Source organism: Clytia hemisphaerica, unplaced genomic scaffold (genome assembly GCF_902728285.1).
Source record: "Clytia hemisphaerica strain Z4C2 unplaced genomic scaffold, Clytia hemisphaerica genome assembly, whole genome shotgun sequence".
Taxonomy (NCBI): domain Eukaryota; kingdom Metazoa; phylum Cnidaria; class Hydrozoa; order Leptothecata; family Clytiidae; genus Clytia; species Clytia hemisphaerica.
The window spans coordinates 19,957-40,195 of NW_027103974.1; the positions used below are offsets into that span (position 1 = coordinate 19,957).

At 35.7% G+C, this 20,239-nt stretch overlaps 3 protein-coding genes across 3 annotated transcripts in view; all 3 read left to right on the top strand.

Moving 5' to 3' along the window:
* The first annotated feature begins 79 nt into the window (after positions 1-79).
* LOC136810748 (uncharacterized) lies at positions 80-1,921 on the top strand. Its single transcript, XM_067067350.1, has one exon. The coding sequence runs from the start codon at positions 80-82 to the stop codon at positions 1,919-1,921; it is 1,842 nt and encodes a 613-aa protein (XP_066923451.1).
* A 1,509-nt stretch (positions 1,922-3,430) lies between these two features.
* Positions 3,431-20,239, top strand: part of LOC136810599 (beta-mannosidase-like) — a 41,701-nt gene continuing 24,892 nt past the window's right edge. The window contains exons 1-8 of the mRNA XM_067067157.1: positions 3,431-3,747; positions 4,106-4,140; positions 4,255-4,328; positions 5,106-5,320; positions 5,763-5,868; positions 6,463-6,531; positions 7,087-7,228; positions 18,578-18,671. Of these exons, the coding sequence (XP_066923258.1) occupies positions 3,454-3,747; positions 4,106-4,140; positions 4,255-4,328; positions 5,106-5,320; positions 5,763-5,868; positions 6,463-6,531; positions 7,087-7,228; positions 18,578-18,671 (1,029 nt within the window). The 5' untranslated portion in view covers positions 3,431-3,453. The remainder of the gene's footprint in view (positions 3,748-4,105; positions 4,141-4,254; positions 4,329-5,105; positions 5,321-5,762; positions 5,869-6,462; positions 6,532-7,086; positions 7,229-18,577; positions 18,672-20,239) is intronic.
* Positions 7,775-9,713, top strand: LOC136810598 (zinc finger protein 234-like). The gene has a single exon (XM_067067156.1). The coding sequence runs from the start codon at positions 7,991-7,993 to the stop codon at positions 9,161-9,163; it is 1,173 nt and encodes a 390-aa protein (XP_066923257.1). The 5' UTR covers positions 7,775-7,990; the 3' UTR covers positions 9,164-9,713.

The window sequence follows — 20,239 nt, forward strand, 5'->3', positions numbered from 1 at the left end:
GATTCCACGAAAAGAGTTACTTGGAAATTTTATTTTATCAACTTTAATTGAAAATGTTTATTCGTCGTTATCGAGAGAAATGTTTATTGATGGCTATTTTTGTTGGAGTGATTCAATGATCACACTTAGTTGGATCAAAGCTATTCACAAAGAGTTTAAAACTTTTGTTGAAAATCGAGTTAACAAAATTCGTAAATTTGTTTCGCCATCTTTGTGGAATTACTGCAGTACGGACGACAATCCTGCTGATTTGACGACACGCAAAGAGAATTCCGTTCACGACGATTTGTGGTGGCAAGGGCCATCTTTCCTGTTGGAGAACATTGAGAAAACTTTACACGAAAAGAATCTTCCTTCCCTGGGAGAGGATTCCCTGATTGAGTTTGAGAGAGAGGAGAAGAAATCTGTTCTCATTAATATTAATGAGGTACACCATTCAATTGGAAAAGTTATTGTTATTGAGAAGTTCTCGTGTTTACAAAAGCTGTACAGAATAACAGCTTATGTTTTGAGATTTTTGAGAAATATTCGAGTACCTAAAGAAGAAAGAGTTATGACGTCAAAACTGAATGTTGACGAGATACGAGAGGCGGAGTTTCGATGGATCAAAGAAAACCAGACAATAATTGATCAAGAAGACCGACAACAGTTAGAAAAATGCTTGAACGTTACCCTCGATACAAAAGGTCTATTACGTACAAATGACCGTATTAAAAACGCAGATATTCCATACGAAACCAGATCTCCTATTGTTATAAACAGAGAACACAAACTCGCTGAATTGATTACAATTGATTGTCATAGACTAGTACAACACCTCGGTGCTCGACAAACACTTGCTGAAATTAGAAATCGTTTTTGGATTACGCGCGGTCGTAGCTTCGTAAGAGGCGTTCTCGCAAAATATCCGTGCCCTTGTAAAAAGTTCAACCCTAGACATTATCGTTATCCAGAAGAAGCTGACCTTCCAAAACTTCGTTTGAGAGACGATGTACCCTTCAGTGGTACTGGTGTTGATTATTTCGGTCCTATCCTTTGTAAGAACGTTTACATTGAAGACGAATTAGAAGATGAACTCTACAAATCCTACACTGCACTATACACCTGCGCTACTACTAGAGGTGTGGTGCTTGATCTTGTCCAAGATGCAACAGCTACAGCATTCGTTTCTAGCTTTATTCGTTTTATTGCTAGACGAGGATGCCCTCAGAAAGTCTTGAGTGATAACGGGACTATGTTCATTGCTCAAGAAGTGCAATCCTTCGCCACTTCACGTAATATTGATTGGAGTTTCAACATTGCCGAGGCTCCGTGGCATGGAGGAATGTTTGAAAGACTTGTACAAACTGTTAAACGTTGTCTAAAGAAAACTATTGGCAACGCCTGCCTTAGTTTTACTGAATTTCAAACTGTCCTTGCAGAAACTGAAAACATTGTAAATTCGCGTCCTTTGAATGAACTTGACGATGATGATTTAGAGGAACCATTGACGCCTAATCATTTATTATTTGGTCGAAAGTTGAGTCTACGAAATACAAACGAAAACGTAGTAAATTTGAATGACGAAATTGAACTGTCGAAACGTCACAAGTATCTTCAAACTGTGATTGATCATTTCTGGAATCGTTGGCGAAAGGAATATTTGAACACCTTACGTCAATACACCATACAAAATCGACCTAGAGGACAGTTAATTCGCGTTAATGACGTAGTTTTAATTTACGACGACAAACAACCACGACACAAATGGCGACTCGGTCGCGTAAGAGAACTGATTGGTACTCGTGGTGCTAAGATATTTGTTGGAAAGACTAGAACTTTGATTACTCGCCCCGTGAATAAACTTTATCCCGTAGAAACTTTCAAGAAAGAAACGGTTACGAAACGCCGTACCACTGGCCGGGGGAGTGTGAATAATTGATGAAGTCACGTGACAATTAGTATATAAAGCATGTTTTTTTGTTGTGAAGTTAGCGTTTTTATTTAGTTGAAATTTGAAGTTATATAAGAAACATCTTGTGAAATTTAATAGAAAAATACAGTCCTCTTATATTGCTTGGAATCACAGGCTTTTTTTGGGTGCTTCCGTTAAAAAATATGACGTCATCTTGACTTACGCATATCAAGAATAGGGAACTCCTCCAATAGTTCAGATTGCCATTCCTCGATTTTCTGATCTTTAAGGTTCCTAATAATAATCATAATCATAAATGAGAATGACTATGCACAGTTTTTCACACGGGAAGTAACTGAGCCCTGAAGTGCTACCGAGTGTCACAGAAAAAAGTTCTGCTCTTTGAAGTGAATTTTCTCGAGTTCTATGAATTTTTAAAAGATCAATTCTTTTGCATTGGAAAGAGGAAAGATAAACTTAAATTTTGAGGGGTCATTTATCAAATTTGGTCAACTAGATCAAAAATTATGCTGAAATGAATAAAAATTTTACCTATCAAATTTTATAACCTAATTATTACTTTTTTTGCAGGAATAAAGAGTTTAAAGTGGGCATGAAAACAAAAAATGTTTGAAATAATTCTCTAAAGGACTAAAAATTTTCATTTGGGTCATTTCAAATTATTTTCTATAGAATTCAGCTTCAAGTTTTGGCTTAAGGACCCCTAAAGTCGAAAGAAGCGCTGATTTCATCAGTGTAGCTATTGAAGTCAAATATCGGTTGGAATTATCAAATTTTTCAGTTTTTCAGATAAATTTCTTTGTTTCACTTAAAATCTTACTTCGTTTTTCATAAAAAGATACTTCCATTAGGTTTTTATTGCTTCAACAATGAAAATCATGCTCCATGCAATTATGCTTCTATAACAATTTGATAGGTCGATTTTCAACGTTTTTGAGCAATTACAAAAAAAGAATTCTTATTCATTTTGGCTTAACTTTTGATCCAGTTGACTAAATTTGATAATTGACCCCTCAAAATTTAATTTTATCCTTCCTCTTTCCAATGCAAAAGGATTGATTGTTTAGAAATTCATAGAACTGGAGAAAATTCACTTCAAAGAGCGAAACTTATTTCTGGGACACCCGGTATAAACATGCAACGCTATAAAATACATACGCGCGTTGCGATTTCATATTTTTGCTTCAATCCTTTTTGCTCGGAAAAAAGATTACGCCATAAAAATGTAGTGCGCGCTCGAAAAGAAAGTTGAATACATTTCAACTTTTTTCAACCGTTACGTAAGATTGGAATTGCTTCATTTTTCTTTTGACTAGTAGCGTGGAAGCTTTACTAGAGAAAGTGCAGTTGCGGCGCGCGCAAGTGGAGACCGGCCTTAAGAGACAAAAAAAATATAAACTGAAAATTGTTACGCTAAAACCTATATTAATACCTTGGTAAATGGTTATAATTTTTTTCCATGCACCAGACACTTTACTTTTATTAATTAAAACCTTTTTACTTTTTTAGTAAAAGATAAACTTTTCGATTATCCATTCATGCGGTTAACATTTGAAGGAATCGACACAGTGGCATCCATCTTTGTAAATGGAATATGTATTGCAAAATCATCAAATATGTTTGCAAGTTTATCGGTCCCTGTTCATTCTCTACTGATATCCAATAATATACTAGAAGTGAAATTCGAATCGCCTACACTGTACGCGAAGAATCAAAGTGATTTGTATTTGAATAAATTCGGTTATAAAATTCCACCCGTGGTTGCTCCACCTGCTCAACATGGTAGAGATCATCCGAATTTCATTCGTAAAGAACAATGTTCGTTTAGTTGGGTAAGTTTTTTTTTCACATATAGTAAAAGTCATTCTATTCCTCCTTAATTATTACGGTCTGGTTTTTTATCTTTTTCCAGGGTGTGCTCTGCTTTATAATTCTAATTCGATTTTTGTTTTAGCTAAATATATAAATACTGGTAAAATAAAGACGATTTGTCAAGAAGAGTGGAGTGATATTTTTTCGGCAAATAAATCAGCCTTATGATTAACTGAAAGATTTATCATTGTATATAATATAAGGATAAATGTCAACTACATACCTGCTAGCAGAAGAGTCTACAAAAAGCTGACAATGGTTTTACGATTCCTGATTGTCTTATGTTTTCAATTTAACTTCTCATTTTTTCAATTATAGGATTGGGGCCCTTCAGTTCCAACAATCGGAATATGGTAGGTCAATATAATTTCGACAAAGAAATTTCAAAGCCAAATTATCAGCCGAGTCGGCAAGAACGGTATTCGAAAGTTTAAAGCTAAGTTTATCTAAATTTCGTGTATTTTTAGGCAACCTGCATACTTAGAAATGAGTGATACAGTCTTCCTTGATAAAATCAAAGTTTCAACATTTCTTCAAAATGGTAAGTTTGCTGGCAAAATAATGCTCGTAAATAAATTTTAACCGATCCATATTTTCAGAAAACAAGCGAACCCAAATCTTACAGTCTCGTTTTTAATGAATTTATCCTAATCTAATAGAACTTAAAACGTATGCGTGAAATTTAAGCAGTGTGACGCAAACTGCCGAGAAAAAAATCCTACCAAACCGTTCACTGTCGTCGATTTTTTACGTAGTTGCTAAATTTTGTGGAACAAACAACTCGTAGAGTTATGTCTTAAAAATTTATGTCATTTGAAGGGTCTGGCCGCTGCAACGACTAAAACAATTCTTTGAATGGATTATTTCTTTAAACTTTAGTATTTTACCGAACAGAATAAAAATACAGAACTAAAAAAACTACATTCAATGAAAAATAATGTAAATTTTCTACTCCACTACTAGCACTACGAGTATACTCGTGGTTGGCAATTCGTACTACTCTCACTACCATGAATTTTCATAGTTGGTAGTTCGTGATACTTCTTTTACTACAAGTATACCCGTCGTTGGCAGCGAACGTGTTTTAATCACAAACGTAATTTATGCGAATAAAATACTAGGCTGTGTATCAAAAGAGCGTTTTAGAAAGAAAGAACTCAAGGGGGGCTTGGTTAGGGTAGTATCCGTATGTCTAAATTTCAAAATTGTCTGTCATAGTTATCAATTAAATGTTTCTATGAACAAAACTAATCAGAAGAATACAACTTCTGATCACTGTGTTACGAGCAAAAATGATTTTTCGATTTTTGCATCTCAGGAACATGGACTTTGATTTATGAAATCATTGTCGAAAGTTTTGTGAAGCAACAAATTCATATCCTGTATCAATTCCTAAACAGCGAATGGAATGAGGTACACGACGTGGTAGAGGGTGTTCAACTCATCAAACTCTCTCCCATTGTCGTTAAAGATGAAAGTGTCAACAAGTGGTGGCCCACAGGCTATGGTGGCCAATATTTATACACCGCTATAGTGAGTATTGTTTGTAATGCTTTGTTGATAAGGTGGAAAATATTGTCTTGGGGGCCGTTATCCGCTATTTGGAGTTTTGCTTGTTCTTGGGAAGTATGGATTTTAGGTCAGTGAATCTTTCGAAAATTCAGCGCATTAGTACGATGAGTGTAATGGGGCCGGCGAATCTTAAATTTTCTCGCCGTTTCATCCCCGTTCGCTGGGCTAAAACACTTCTGCACTGTGTGACAACTTTGTTGGTAGGTTGCACAATTTTTTAAACCATAAAGGCTTTTGGCACAGTTCAAAGCTAGTTTTATTAGATAGATTTTTAACCTTTCTTGGAAGGAAGGAATGTTGAAAAAGTTTTGTTATTAAGTTTTTTAGATTATACCATCTAAAGTTAGATCCAACGGTGGCTCATTCTTCTAAAAAAGGTGGAGAGTTTCTTCTTTCCATTTAGGTCGATGTGTATGACAGTAGTTTAAGTGTTCCGGCTATACATAAAGAAGTCAAATTCGGATTTCGCACCGTTGAACTTGTGGAAGAACCAATTGAAAATTCAGAAGGTCAGTGAAATTTTCATCGTAATTTGTTTGACCTTTAGCTTGAATTTGAAATTGTTGTTATTATTACCTAGTTTTATTTTGTTAAATGAGGTTAGTAAAGCCCAAATTGCAAATGCAGAACGATAAACTCGGTATAAATTCAATCATCATCTGGATAAGGCTATCCCTGTGTCTCGCTAACATTCTGTCGATTGGTAGTGTGAAGGTTTCCATCATAGACTTGCGCCGCAATGATTGACGTCAAATGAGCTTTAGTAAAGCTCAAACTTCAGATGTAGAACGATAAACTCGGTATACATTATTAAAGTTCCTTGATATAGATAAACCTTTTTAGAAGCTTTCTTATGTATCTTAATTTTGAATTTCGAATTAAGAAAAATTGTTGCCTCGCTTAAGTACTTTCGTTTCTTGATTTTCCTGATAACCTAGAAATACTACCTATTTACCCTGCCATTTGTCAAAATTAGTTCTGACCATCGCCAAATTAAAAATGTTTAATCCGTTTTTGCTACTCTCTCGCCGAATTAGCTCCCTTGAGATAGATAACTAAAGTTTTGGAAAAATAATTTAACTGTGAAATCTTATTCCTCTCAGGTCTTAGTTTCTACTTCAAAATAAACGGACAGCCTATTTTCTTGAAAGGTGCAAACTGGATACCAGCAGGTTAGTGCACTCCTATGTATTCAAAAGAGAAGAATTCATATTCCTTGTCAATCATACCCCTGTGTCACAGACCCGGTGGACCCCCCCCCCCCCCCCCGGTGGAAAAATAGGCCAAAAAATCGTCCCGGTGGTAAAAATATCCTACAATTTCAACCCCACTGCAAAATTGCACTATGATTTTATCCCCATTGAAAACTGAATGTAAAAAATTGCAGTCCAAAACCATCCCCACTGGAATTTTCGAGCTGGAAACAATAGATTTTCTATCCCCATTAGCATTTTGATAGAAAATTTATCCCCACTGAGGGAAAAACTTCTACCGGGGCACTGAGACAGGGGTGTTCAATCTTTCTGTTTAAAATTGATATAAAAGGTTGATCAAAATGAACTTAGCTTGAGGCTAATCAAAATCTCAATGTCCAACCCATGGAAAGAAATCATAGTGTTGATCTCCGGACTAAAAGTACTGTAGCATGTTGAATCATGATTATTCTTTTTCCATGAATTTTTTTACTAAAAGCAAATATAGATTTTGAAACTGAATTTATTTCGTAGATTCTTTCCAAGAAGATGTGACTGATTACAGGCTTGAAGAGTTGATGACGTCTGCAAAAATGGCCAATATTAATGCTTTGCGTGTATGGGGTGGTGGTATTTACGAGAAAGACAAATTTTATCAATTAGCAGATGAACAAGGGTATGGTTTAAATTCATTTTTCAAATTGGTTAGGGACCAGACCTCCTGTGTCCCCTCTCTCAATTAACGCATTGGCATTTATCCATTCGAAAAAAAAAGCCCCTGAATTGAAGGTTTATAAAGATGCTAAAATTACCATCTCTGCAGCTTTCAAGTCTTGATTTTTGAAAAATCCCGCTTTGAATCTTTTATTGAATTTTTTGCACCAAACATGCACACTGTAATTTTTTTGTGCACAACAAACTGCTTTTTAAAGAGAAAGTGAATTCTGTAGGCCAAATATTTTGTAAATTAAAATATTCCATGTAAAAGTATTTTGTAAATAACTGTCAGGCCTGGTCCACTTAGCTTTTTTTGGTCACCGAACAATGCGCACGGCTCGATTATTGCATAAATTAAATAAATTAAGCCTTGAAGGCTTGTCGCAATGAACGGCGTGAGCTTTTTTGAAAGTTGAAAAATTTCAACTTTGTGCGCAAAGCTGTGCGTCTCTTCTATTGTTCTTTTTGAAGAAGCCAATCAGCGAGAAGGTAAACATACTGATTGTGTGTTTATTTTTATCATGTACAATTGCTTTTGTTTTGATTTTCTCTTACGCGCAACTTTTTTCTAATTTTCAATAGAAGTATAAAAGTGCTCAGCGATCAAACTCAAGCTGTGCGCGTTGTTAGGCGACCAAAAAAGATAAGTGGACCACGAACTTAAGTAATGCTCCAAACAATATTGCGATAGTGGATAATTTGACTCGGAACCATTGAAAAAATGTCATCCAATATAATTTTCAAAAGGGAACTTAATGAAGAAACAGTGGGCGAATTTGATTTAGACTTTGTAAAGAAAGAAGTAGATAGCGATGTTGATATTGTAGAGGACGATGTTCCAGAGATGATGTTCCAGAAATCATACGAATTTAATATCTGTATGGATGAGAGTATAAAGGAAATTGATGACCAATTCTCTGAGGCCTATACCTCCGACGATTGTTTCAAGAAGGATTTTAATATTGAATTGCAGAAGAAAATAGACGATGATTTTCCACTTAAGCAAGAACGGGCTGATTATTTTGAAATCAAAATTGAAGGAGACGATGAAGATATTATAAATAGTACTGAAGTGTCTGAGACTAAACTTGACGATACTGGAGAGAAATATACTGTAATCGGCACTAGTACGAATATTTCAATTCATTGTGAAGGAGAGGCGTCAGAAGGTTCTAAGTGTAGGGATTGTGGAAAATCTTTTACCGCTAGAGATGATTGTGAAGGAGAAGCGTCAGAGGGTTCTAAGTGTAAGGATTGTGGAAAATCTTTTACCACGAGAGATGATTTCAATGAACATTTGTGTCAACTAAGAAACTTTATCTGTGTAAAATGTGGTGAAAGCTTTACCCTGAAATGTACCATGATGAAACATTTGTTAAGTCATGATCAGGTCAAACCCTACAAGTGCGATGTTTGTGCGAAATCCTTTACAAGTAAGTGTCGCATGCAAAGTCACAAGAAGAAAGTGCACCAAGACAAAATAGTGAACTTTACAGGTGATGAAGGTATGAACTTTACGAAACAAAGTGAAGTCAAACTTTTCGAGTGCAAGGTTTGTGGGAAACAGTTTAAACGAAAAGGTGACCGCAATGAGCATCTTCTGTCACATGATGTAAAGCGTTTTAAATGCGAGATATGTGGGAAAGCATTCGCAAGGAAAAGCCAACTCAATCAACACGGCATTGCACACATCGATGTTGTCAATTTTAGATGTAAGGAATGCGACAAAGGGTTCAAGCGAAAGGGTGACTATACAAGACATCTTCATATTCACGAAGGAAGGCTTCACAAATGTAACAAATGCGGGAAGACATTCACACGCAAAGTTCATCTTGAGCGACATCTTTTCGTTCACAGTAAGGTTAAGTCCTTCAAATGTGACCTTATGTGTTAAAAATTTTATACGCAAGAGTCAACTTGATAGACATTCGAAACTTTGTAATGTAAATGAATGAAATGGATGGGGTAAAACATTTACACGGAAATGTCATCATGATAGATAGATATTCCACGTCCGCATAGATTTTATTGTTTAATCGCTCAAATGCAAGGAGGCTGGTAACGAGACACTTCATGTGAAAAAAATGTGAAATAAACTAATCACTGAGTGTATTGACCGCCATGCACCTATACGAAAAGTTAAATTGACACGCCCGTCATCTCCTTGGATGAAAGATCTAGATGTACGAAACCTGCAGCGTCAGAAAGAAGAACTTCGAGTGAGTCTGAAAAACGATCGAAACGCCGTACAGCTGGAGCAGCTCCGAAAGACAAGAAACGATCTCAAATCAAATATCCGAGATGCAAAGAAAAAGTTTCTAAAAAACCTTCTCGCAAATAAAACTTCCTCAGAATCATGGACTGTCATCAACAAAATTCTTCACCCTCGCTTGAAACGTATGAGTATCGATCCAGACGAAATCAACAAATTCTTCAATTCAACTGCTGTTCGCATGACGGGGAAGAATGCTGGAGAGCTCTCAAAATCCTTTATTCGCGAGTTACCTGATCATCCAGATAACTTCCATCTTCGCCATGCGACTTATGACGAAGTACTTAAAGCCATCCAAAAACTGAGATCGGACTGCTCAACCGGCCCAGACAATATCCCATCAAAGTTCGTCAAACCAGTGTCAGAATACCTCGCATCACCCCTGACTCACATCATCAACAGCTGTATAACAACGTCAACTTTTCCAGACGACTGGAAAATTAGCCGAATCTGCCCTGTACCCAAAATCAACGATCCCCAATCACTAGTCGACTACAGACCCATCAGCATCCTACCAATCCTATCCAAGGTTTTCGAAAGAGTTATTCTTCAACAACTTACAGACCACATTGAAACGAAATCTATTTACCTCGACAGTCAATCCGGTTTCCGAAAATCTCATTCAACCACAACTGTTCTACTTAAACTGAAAGATGATATTAAAGCTGCTATGAGTAGAAGTGAAGTGACCTTATCGATTTTTGCCGATTTCTCGAAAGCTTTTGATACAGTTGATTATCATACTCTACTGGAGCATCTCAACAATCTTGGCTTCTCCCGACAAGTCTTGTTTCTTATCGGTGATTATCTGTCCAACCGTAAACAGTACGCTCAGATCGACGACAAATCGTCTAACAAGTTAAACGTTCAGTTTGGTGTTCCACAGGGCAGTATACTCGGCCCTATTCTGTTTAACTTATACATTACCACAATAAATACTAATGGTCAGAGTACCTATCTTCTCTACGCTGACGATACAACACTACTACGTCACGCAAAAATCAAAGATATACAGAATACCATCGAATCCGTACAGATAGAGATCGATAACATTAACCAGTGGTCGGACCGAAATAATCTCTGTTTGAATGCTAAGAAAACAAAAATGGCTGTATTTTCAACCAGACAGCTAGCACAACGCCACTCGCTTGCTGACTTGGTCACCGAGATAAAAAGTGCCGGCCAAGACATCGAAAAAGTCCAGAACTTCAAGATTCTCGGCGTCAAATTCAACGAGCATCTTGATTGGACTGAGCATGTTAATCAGACGCTAAAGTGCTGTTTTGCTAAACTTCGTAACTTGAAACAGTTTCAAAACATCACAACCTGGCACCAACGTAAAATGCTAGTGGAGTCTTTGGTCCTCAGCAAATTAATGTATGGATCTGTGCTACTTTCAGATGCTGCAAAATACCAACTAAAACGTTTGCAGAAAGTTCAGAACGCCGCGGCTGGTTTTGTGCTGAAGCGTCACGCCTCCATCAAAGATGTTATCGAGCTGAAATGGCTACCCGTCACCGAAATGATCGACTTCACCATGGCAAAAACCGTACACAGCGCACTCCATAACCCCGATTGGCCATCTTACCTACGCCTATCCAAAGTAACCAACCCTGACAGAGAGCTGCGTTCTGAAAACGTTATTCTGCATGATGTTGAAAACAGAAATCGTGTGGCTGGTACCTTTGAGCACGAGGGTGCTACATGTTTTAATGATTTACCTATTAACATAAAGCATATCGAATCAAAAGATAGCTTTGCAAATCTAGCTTGGAAATTTTATTTTGATAGGGCATTAGCTAAATCATTGAATTCAATTTGATCTTTGAAATTTTTGAATAATCACCTATTCGAAGTTACCTAAGTATCTCAATAACCATATTCTTGACAGTGTTGCGAATTCTAATGTTTTACTACTTCAAGATCCTAACCTAACTTCATCATTTCCTTTCATTGAAGCTTACCTTAGGTTTTGACACATTGAGCTTTAACTTAGTTTAACATTTATTTACATTTATGCTTAATATATCTATATCTATATATATCTTTAGCAATAAGGCTGAGCCAGCATACTCCTCTTGCATTTTCGTACATATCCTCAGTTTTTTTTTGTTTATTTATCTATTATTTTTTTTTTAATATTCCTCAACTCAAACGCCTCATCGAATTAACTACAATAGTTTTTTTTTTTTTTTTTTTTTTTTCACACTTCTCACAATCTTGTTTCTATGCCTAGTCCTCGGCCTATATAAAATCATAATATATTTACGAGATATTATTTATCTAAGAATAGTTTATTTATTTCTTACTGTCTGCGGTCTGCCATAATTTATCTAGGACGACTATCTTGCGAACAAGCCGTTATCCAGTTTAATTGTTACTAATCGAACAAACTTTCAAACGTCATATCTCAGTATTCTTATTCCGAGCTTCACTTAGTTTTCTTTATTCCTTCCGATGAGTCCTTCTTCCCGTATCTGTTCGAGTTGTTAGTTTAGTTGTTTATATATTTTATACACACAGCATATACATTATATAACACTTTTCTTGTAAGAAGAACCAATATTTTTTGGAGATCAAGGAAATAATAATGTTAAAAAAAAAATAATAAAAAAAAAAAAAAAAAATAGAGAGACTTTTCGAATGAATTGTACTTCGTGTTATACTATGCTCAAATCGACTTCATTTCAAACTACTAACACTAGTTACTTACAGTAGACTGCTGGTTTTCGAAGCTGAATGCTCTCACTAAACACATCATTTGAGGTTGATATTTAGCAAAATGAATTAAGATATTGTTGATGGCAGAAAAGCCATCTTTAATGAACTTAATGATTTAGTTTTAATTATGTTTAATTTGTAATCCCGGGTGTATATAAATTCTTTTGTTTAGTGTCTTTTCATTTCATTGCGTCTCACGAGGCTTCTTTGTTTTGCATTGCGTCACATTCCCTTGCGTCTAGATAATTGCCCCTCATGGGAAATTAGATTGGGTTTATATTTTGTAACTATTTTGTTTGTAAACTAGTTCGACACAGAGAGAGTAAGAGAGCGTTTTTGTGTGTTGTGCTAGTAGAAGCAAAATTATTTTTACTGTCGTTTTTACAAGAACTTGAGAACTTGACTTTACATTTTTCGTTGTCTATTTTCTGTTTGGATTTCTAGTTTTCTACTTAAGTTCTTAATATTTCGACCAGTCATTAATAAAACCTTTTCACAGCCACAGATATTGTGGTTAGTTGTAGTGCAGAAACTGTTTTAAAAGAAATCCTATCCTTCAAAATGATTGTCTGACAAAAATTGACGAAGTAACTTGGATCAAAAACACAACATACTTCAAATGTACAAAATTGATATTCTTCCTTTTTTCTGTCGATCATCTCCAGATAAGTATTTACAGGGATTTCATCTCCAGATAAGTATTAACTGGGATTTCATCTCCATATAAGTATTTACTGGGATTTCATCTCCAGATAAGTATTAACTGGGATTTCATCTCCATATAAGTATTAACTGGGATTTCATCTCCATATAAGTATTAACTGGGATTTCATCTCCATATAAGTATTTACTGGGATTTCATCTCCATATATAGTATTACTGGGATTTCATCTCCATAAAGTATTACTGGGATTCATCTCCATAGAATAAGTATTAACGGGATTTCATCTCCATATAAAGTATTAACTGGGATTCATCTCATATATAAGTATTAACTGGGATTTCATCTCCATATATTACTGGATTTTCATCTCCATATAGTATCTGGGATTTCATTTCTCTCATATAAGTATTAACTGGGATTTTCTCCATATAAGTATTAACTGGGATTTCATCTCCATATAAGTATTTACTGGGATTTCATCTCCATATAAGTATTTACTGGGATTTCATCTCCATATAAGTATTAACTGGGATTTCATCTCCATATAAGTATTAACTGGGATTTCATCTCCATATAAGTATTTACTGGGATTTCATCTCCATATAAGTATTTACTGGGATTTCATCTCCAGATAAGTATTAACTGGGATTTCATCTCCATATAAGTATTAACTGGGATTTCATCTCCATATAAGTATTTACTGGGATTTCATCTCCATATAAGTATTAACTGGGATTTCATCTCCATATAAGTATTAATTTCTGGGGATTTCTGGTATCTCCATATAAGTATTTACTGGATTTCATCTCCAGATAAGTATTTCTGGGATTTCATCTCCATATAAGTATTTACTGGGATTTCATCTCCATATAAGTATTTACTGGGATTTCATCTCCATATAAGTATTTACTGGGATTTCATCTCCATATAAGTATTTACTGGGATTTCATTCATCCCATAAGTATTTACTGGGATTTCATCTCATATAAGTATTTACTGGGATTTCATCTCCTATAAGTATTTACTGGGATCATCTCATATAAGTATTACTGGGATTTCATCTCCATATAAGTATAACTGGGATTCATCTTAAGTATTTACAGGGATTTCATCTCCATATAAGTATTTACTGGGATTTCATCTCCATATAAGTATTAACTGGGATTTTGGAGACGTGGAACTACTTGAATTAAGTGAAATTTTCAAAAATTGGTGGCTCAAACAAATAACTAGGAGTCTGCTGTATACACCTATTAACCCTTAATATGATTTAGAGGGGACTGTTCATGGATTTACAAGGAAATTTTTTCTCCGAGCGCGCCATTTTAGGCTAGAGAGACATTTCCCTGAGACACTGTGGTGGAGTGTGAAACATTTTTACTTTATCAATTCAATCTAAGGGTATATTACATCTTTCGCAAGAGCGCTCCTACGCGTGTGTTTTTCATACAGTCGTCGAAAAGAATTTTCATATATTTTCATTACCAGTTTCCTCGAAAACTGACCGTCCTGCTGAGGGTTGATTGGCTTATTTTTTCTTAAAATTTAATAGGTTTTATTATCATTGCTTTATATTTTGTCACTTACTGAAAGATAGCCTTGAAATAAATAAAGTCTTTACGGCGTAAAACATTTTTTGCTATATACAGTTTGAAATTCCTTTCTTGGAAGCCTTCTTAACCTTTTGAGTTTTAAGCCTAGAAATGTTCTTATGTTCTTATTTTCACCATGTTATGTTCTTGAACTTGTTCTAAATATTTTGGTCATTGAAGTCTTATGTTCTTGTACCGGGTGTGTCAAAAAAACGCGCCTATTTTTTGATTTTTGACGTACAAATTTCTATCAAACAAAGACAAATAAAATTTTCAGGGAAGATTTGAAATTTAATTCTCAACTTCAGTTGAGCTATAATCTGACAATGTCTGTCTGTCTGTGTGTCTGTCTGTCTGTCACAAAAACTTTAGGGCAGCCTGGAGACTTCAAAAATGCTTGGATTTGGCTGAAATTTGGCACATTTGTTCCTTGGGTAAATATCTGGGGGTGCTTTTTTCTTTTTTTAAAAATTTTGATTTTTGGGGCCTTGGGACTAGTTTTTGTCAAAACGAGGCTAAAACTTTGGGGCAGCCTGGAGACTTCAAAAATGGTTGGATTTGGCTGAAATTTGGCACACTTGTTCCTTGGGTGAATATCTGGGGGTGTTTTTTTCATTTTTTAAAGATTTTGATTTTTGGGGCCTGGGGACTAGTTTTTGTCAAAACGAGGCTAAAACTTTGGGGCAGCCTGGAGACTTCAAAAATGGTCGGATTTGGCTGAAATTTGGCACACTTGTTCCTTGGGTGAATATCTGGGGGTCTTTTTTTCATTTTTCAAAAATTTTGATTTTTGGGGCATGGGGACGAGTTTTCGCCAAAACGAGGCTAAAACTTTGGGGCAGCCTGGAGACTTCAAAAATTGTTCGATTTGGCTGAAATTTTGCACACTTGTTCCTTGGGTGAATATCTGGGGTTCTACAATTGGGCCTATGATTAGTTTGAAGGCACTGAAGTTGAGCCCAGTGCGTTGCGCACGTTCGACTATTTTTTACCCTTGGTGAAAATTATACATTTGTATGTTCATTTAACCCTTTAAGTGCCGATGTCGTATATATACGACATGGGCTATATAGGAGGGCGAAGCCCTCCTGTAATGCCCAGTTTGAGTTAGAAATCGTTATTTTTGGTCGAACTCGTAGGAATTAGATTGTCCTTTATGGTCAAGCAAAAAAAAATTCAAAAGTGAGTCTTTCCAGCGAAATTTTAAGCAAAAAAGTCAAAAAAATGCAAAAAATTGACAAAAATTCACTTTTTTGAGATTCTGACCGTTTTTTGACTATTTTTGGTCAACGAGTGATCCAAGAACCTCCAAATTTGGCCCTGTTTTACTTTATTCTGTCTTCTAGTGAATTGATTTGAAATTTTACCACTGGGCACCTTTTCATCAGTTCAGTCAGGTCCGCGCAGCGGGCCTGACTGCTTTAATTCCCTAACCTACCCCCCCCCCCTTGGCCGCCGCCCACCACGCCCTTCCTAAATCGGGCGGCGCCGAAGGCGCCCAAAAGAAAGAAGAGACTCTAAGCTATCCAACGAGCTATATATACGAGCTTCTAATTCCTTCTAGATCAGGAGATATAAGCCCTTAAAGTTTGAACTAGCGATTTTTTAAAAAAAACTTAGAAAAAGGACCCTGGCACTCAAAGGGTTAAAGAAAAATTGCAAAAATTATTTTTTTTTTAGATTTCTCAATTTTTGGCCTAAACTCACTCAAAAATGCTGAAAAACACCAAAAAATCACATTTTCAAAATTTTTTTTTCACTTTGTTTAACCCTTTAAGTGCCGATGTCGTATATATACGACATGGGCTATATAGGAGGGCGAAGCCCTCCTGTAATGCCCAGTTTGAGTTAGAAATCGTTATTTTTGGTCGAACTCGTAGGAATTAGATTGTCCTTTATGGTCAAGCAAAAAAAAATTCAAAAAGTGAGTCTTTCCAGCGAAATTTTAAGCAAAAAAGTCAAAAAAATGCAAAAAATTGACAAAAATTCACTTTTTTGAGATTCTGACCGTTTTTTGACTATTTTTGGTCAACGAGTGATCCAAGAACCTCCAAATTTGGCCCTGTTTTACTTTATTCTGTCTTCTAGTGAATTGATTTGAAATTTTACCACTGGGCACCTTTTCATCAGTTCAGTCAGGTCCGCGCAGGGGCCTGACTGCTTTAATTCCCTAACCTACCCCCCCCCCCCTGGCCGCCGCCCACCACGCCCTTCCTAAATCGGGCGGCGCCGAAGGCGCCCAAAAGAAAGAAGAGACTCTAAGCTATCCAACGAGCTATATACGAGCTTCTAATTCCTTCTAGATCAGGAGATATAAGCCCTTAAAGTTTGAAACTAGCGATTTTTTAAAAAAACTTAGAAAAAGGACCCTGGCACTCAAAGGGTTAAAGAAAAATTGCAAAAATTATTTTTTTTTTTAGATTTTCTCAATTTTTGGCCTAAACTCACTCAAAAATGCTGAAAAACACCAAAAAAATCACATTTTCAAATTTTTTTTTCACTTTGTTTAACCCTTTAAGTGCCGATGTCGTATATATACGACATGGGCTATATAGGAGGGCGAAGCCCTCCTGTAATGCCCAGTTTGAGTTAGAAATCGTTTTTTGGTCGAACTCGTAGGAATTAGATTGTCCTTTATGGTCAAGCAAAAAAAAATTCAAAAGTGAGTCTTTCCAGCGAAATTTTAAGCAAAAAAGTCAAAAAAATGCAAAAAATTGACAAAAATTCACTTTTTGAGATTCTGGACCGTTTTTTGACTATTTTTGGTCAACGAGTGATCCAAGAACCTCCAAATTTGGCCCTGTTTTACTTTATTCTGTCTTCTAGTGAATTGATTTGAAATTTTACCACTGGGCACCTTTTCATCAGTTCAGTCAGGTCCGCGCAGCGGGCCTGACTGCTTTAATTCCCTAACCTACCCCCCCCCCCTTGGCCCCGCCCACACCACCACGCCTTCCTAAAATCGGGCGGCGCCGAAGGCGCCCAAAAGAAAGAAGAGACTCTAAGCTATCCAACGAGCTATATACGAGCTTCTAATTCCTTCTAGATCAGGAGATATAAGCCCTTAAAGTTTGAACTAGCGATTTTTTAAAAAAAACTTAGAAAAAAGGACCCTGGCACTCAAAGGGTTAAAATGACTTTATGACGATTTGGCTGACTTACGTCAATTTTTCACTTTTAAAACACCAAAATGGCATTATTTTTTTGTTTCATAGGTTAATTTCTGTTCCAAGGTCAATAATTGATAGATTCTAGCTAGTTCCAGTTAGGCCATTTTTTAACGTCGATTGCGACGACTGCAAAAAGACTCTCAAATCGTCAATGATGCAGAAACGAACTGATGTTATTACCTTTTGTGCATGAAAATCCTTAGGTTTTCAAATCAAGTGTTTTGCAAAAAGGTAAAGAAGGAGAACAGAGTTTGCAGAATATAATATGATCGATTAAATAATGGAAATGAAACGAATTGATGAAATTTTGTTTTACTAAGAAATGCTTTACATTGCCTTGAACACCTTGAAATGTTACCATAACACTGCGAAAAGATTCTCAAAACCCCTTTAATTTGAAAAAAAAGATAAGTTTGACATTAAAAGATTTTGGCATAGTAGCAGTGTTCCCTTCTACATCTCCCTTCAATTTCAATTTTACTTTAAAACTGTTTTTACAGCTGATAGGAAAGCTAGAATGTAAAGGTTCGATGTCTTCTTTGACGTCAATTAATTGCTTCTGTGAACAACACAAAAAGTAGTGATCTTGCGAGAATGTTCATAACTTTTAATTCATTTGAGATAACTCTGCCAAACCTCTAGAAATGTTTGGAAATAAAATGTACAATACTCACAAAAAAAATTCCAGCAGCCCAACTAAATAGAAAAATGTACGTCAAAAATCGAAAAATAGGGGCGTTTTTTGACACACCCGGTATAGTTTATTCTCATAGAAAAACGTGTATTCTTTTAGACATTTCATTTTTATTTTTTCCGTTTTGGATATTACTTTTCTTCGAGAAGAACACTACATGATTTATACGAACCTTAATTCTTTTTCGTTTCATAGAATATTGATATGGCAAGATTTGATGTTTGCAGTAGCTTTATACCCTGTCAATGAAGAATTTTTACAAAGTGTTTCACAAGAGATTAGTTACCAGGTAAAGGGCTGTAATGTTTTTTATAATGTGAATCTTTTCGGTCATGATTCAATGAATCGTTTTATTTCGTCATCTCAATATTATTTTTAACTTTTTACTGTCGATATAGTCTTGATTGGAAATCTGACTAAAGACTGCCTGAAACGGCACGAAACTCCGAGTATTAAAATAAACAAATTTATCTCTATTCTTGACTAATACACGTTTTTTGGACCTACCTCCGGGTGCCCCGGTGGAGGTCCTATAAATTAACCCATGTCCGTCCGTCCGTCCGTCTGTTACCAGCTTTTCTCAGGATTGGCTAATTGATTTTTTGCACAATGATGCAAAATGGCAATACCCAGAACGTGACGGAGCCCGATTTTTGAGAAAAAATTTATTTGGGCAAATTTTGGCCAAAAACTACCTAAAAATAGGGTTTTTTGGACTTTGTGCAAAATCCTGTCATTACTTTTTTCTGATTTTTTGTACAAAGATGGAGGGCAAGATTCTCTAAAGAATGGCTGAAGTGGTTTTCCCCGGAAAATTCTTATTCGCCTTAAAAAACGGATTTTCGTATTTTGGGGGAAATTCCCTTTAACCAACTAAGAAAATATAGCTTTTAACAATGTTGACTCATTATTTTTTTCTGATTTTTTGCACAATGATGCAAAATAGCAATACCTAAAATGTGTTGGAGCCCGATTTTCGAAAAAAAATATATTTGGGCAAATTTGGGCCAAAAACTACCTAAAAATAGGGTTTTTTGGACTTTGTGCAAAATTCTGTCATTACTTTTTTCTGATTTTGTACAAAGATGGAGGGCAAGATTCTCTAAAGAATGGCTGAAGTGGTTTTTCCCGGAAAATTCTTTTTCGCCTTAAAAGACGGATTTTCGTATTCTGGGGAAATTCCCTTTAACCAAATAAGAAAATATAGCTTTTCTCAAAGTTGACTCATTATTTTTTTCTGATTTTTTGTACAATGATGCAAAATGGCAATGCCTAAAATGTGACGGAGCCAGATTTTCGAAAAAAAATATATTTGGGCAAATTTGGGCCAAAAACTACCTAAAAATAGGGTTTTTTGGACTTTGTGCAAAATCCTGTCATTACTTTTTTCTGATTTTTTGTACAAAGATGGAGGGCAAGATTCTGTAAAGAATGGCTGAAGTGGTTTTCCCCGGAAAATTCTTATTCGCATTAAAAAACGGATTTTCGTATTTTGGGGGAAATTCCCTTTAACCAAATAAGAAAATATAGCTTTTAACAATAGCTTTTAACAATGTTGACTCATAATTTTTTTCTGATTTTTTGCACAATGATGCAAAATGGCAATGCCCAAAATGTGACGGAGCCAGATTTTTAAGGAAAATTATTTTGGGCAAATTTGGGCCAAAAACAGCTTAAAAGGTTTTTTGGGCCTGAATGGTTTAAGTGATTTTCGTATTTGGGGAAATTCCTTTTTACCATTTTACATTATTCAACACACAAGCTTTATTTTTCCATTCTGAATTTTTGTACAATTATTGTCACTTTTTTCTTATTTTCATCTGATGTTAATCATTAGGTAGGTCCATTCAGCATGTT

Coding starts and splice junctions, on each gene's coding strand:
- LOC136810748 (XM_067067350.1), top strand. CDS start 80: ATGTTTATTGATGGCTATTTTTGTTGGAGTGATTCAATGATCACACTT.
- LOC136810598 (XM_067067156.1), top strand. CDS start 7,991: ATGTCATCCAATATAATTTTCAAAAGGGAACTTAATGAAGAAACAGTG.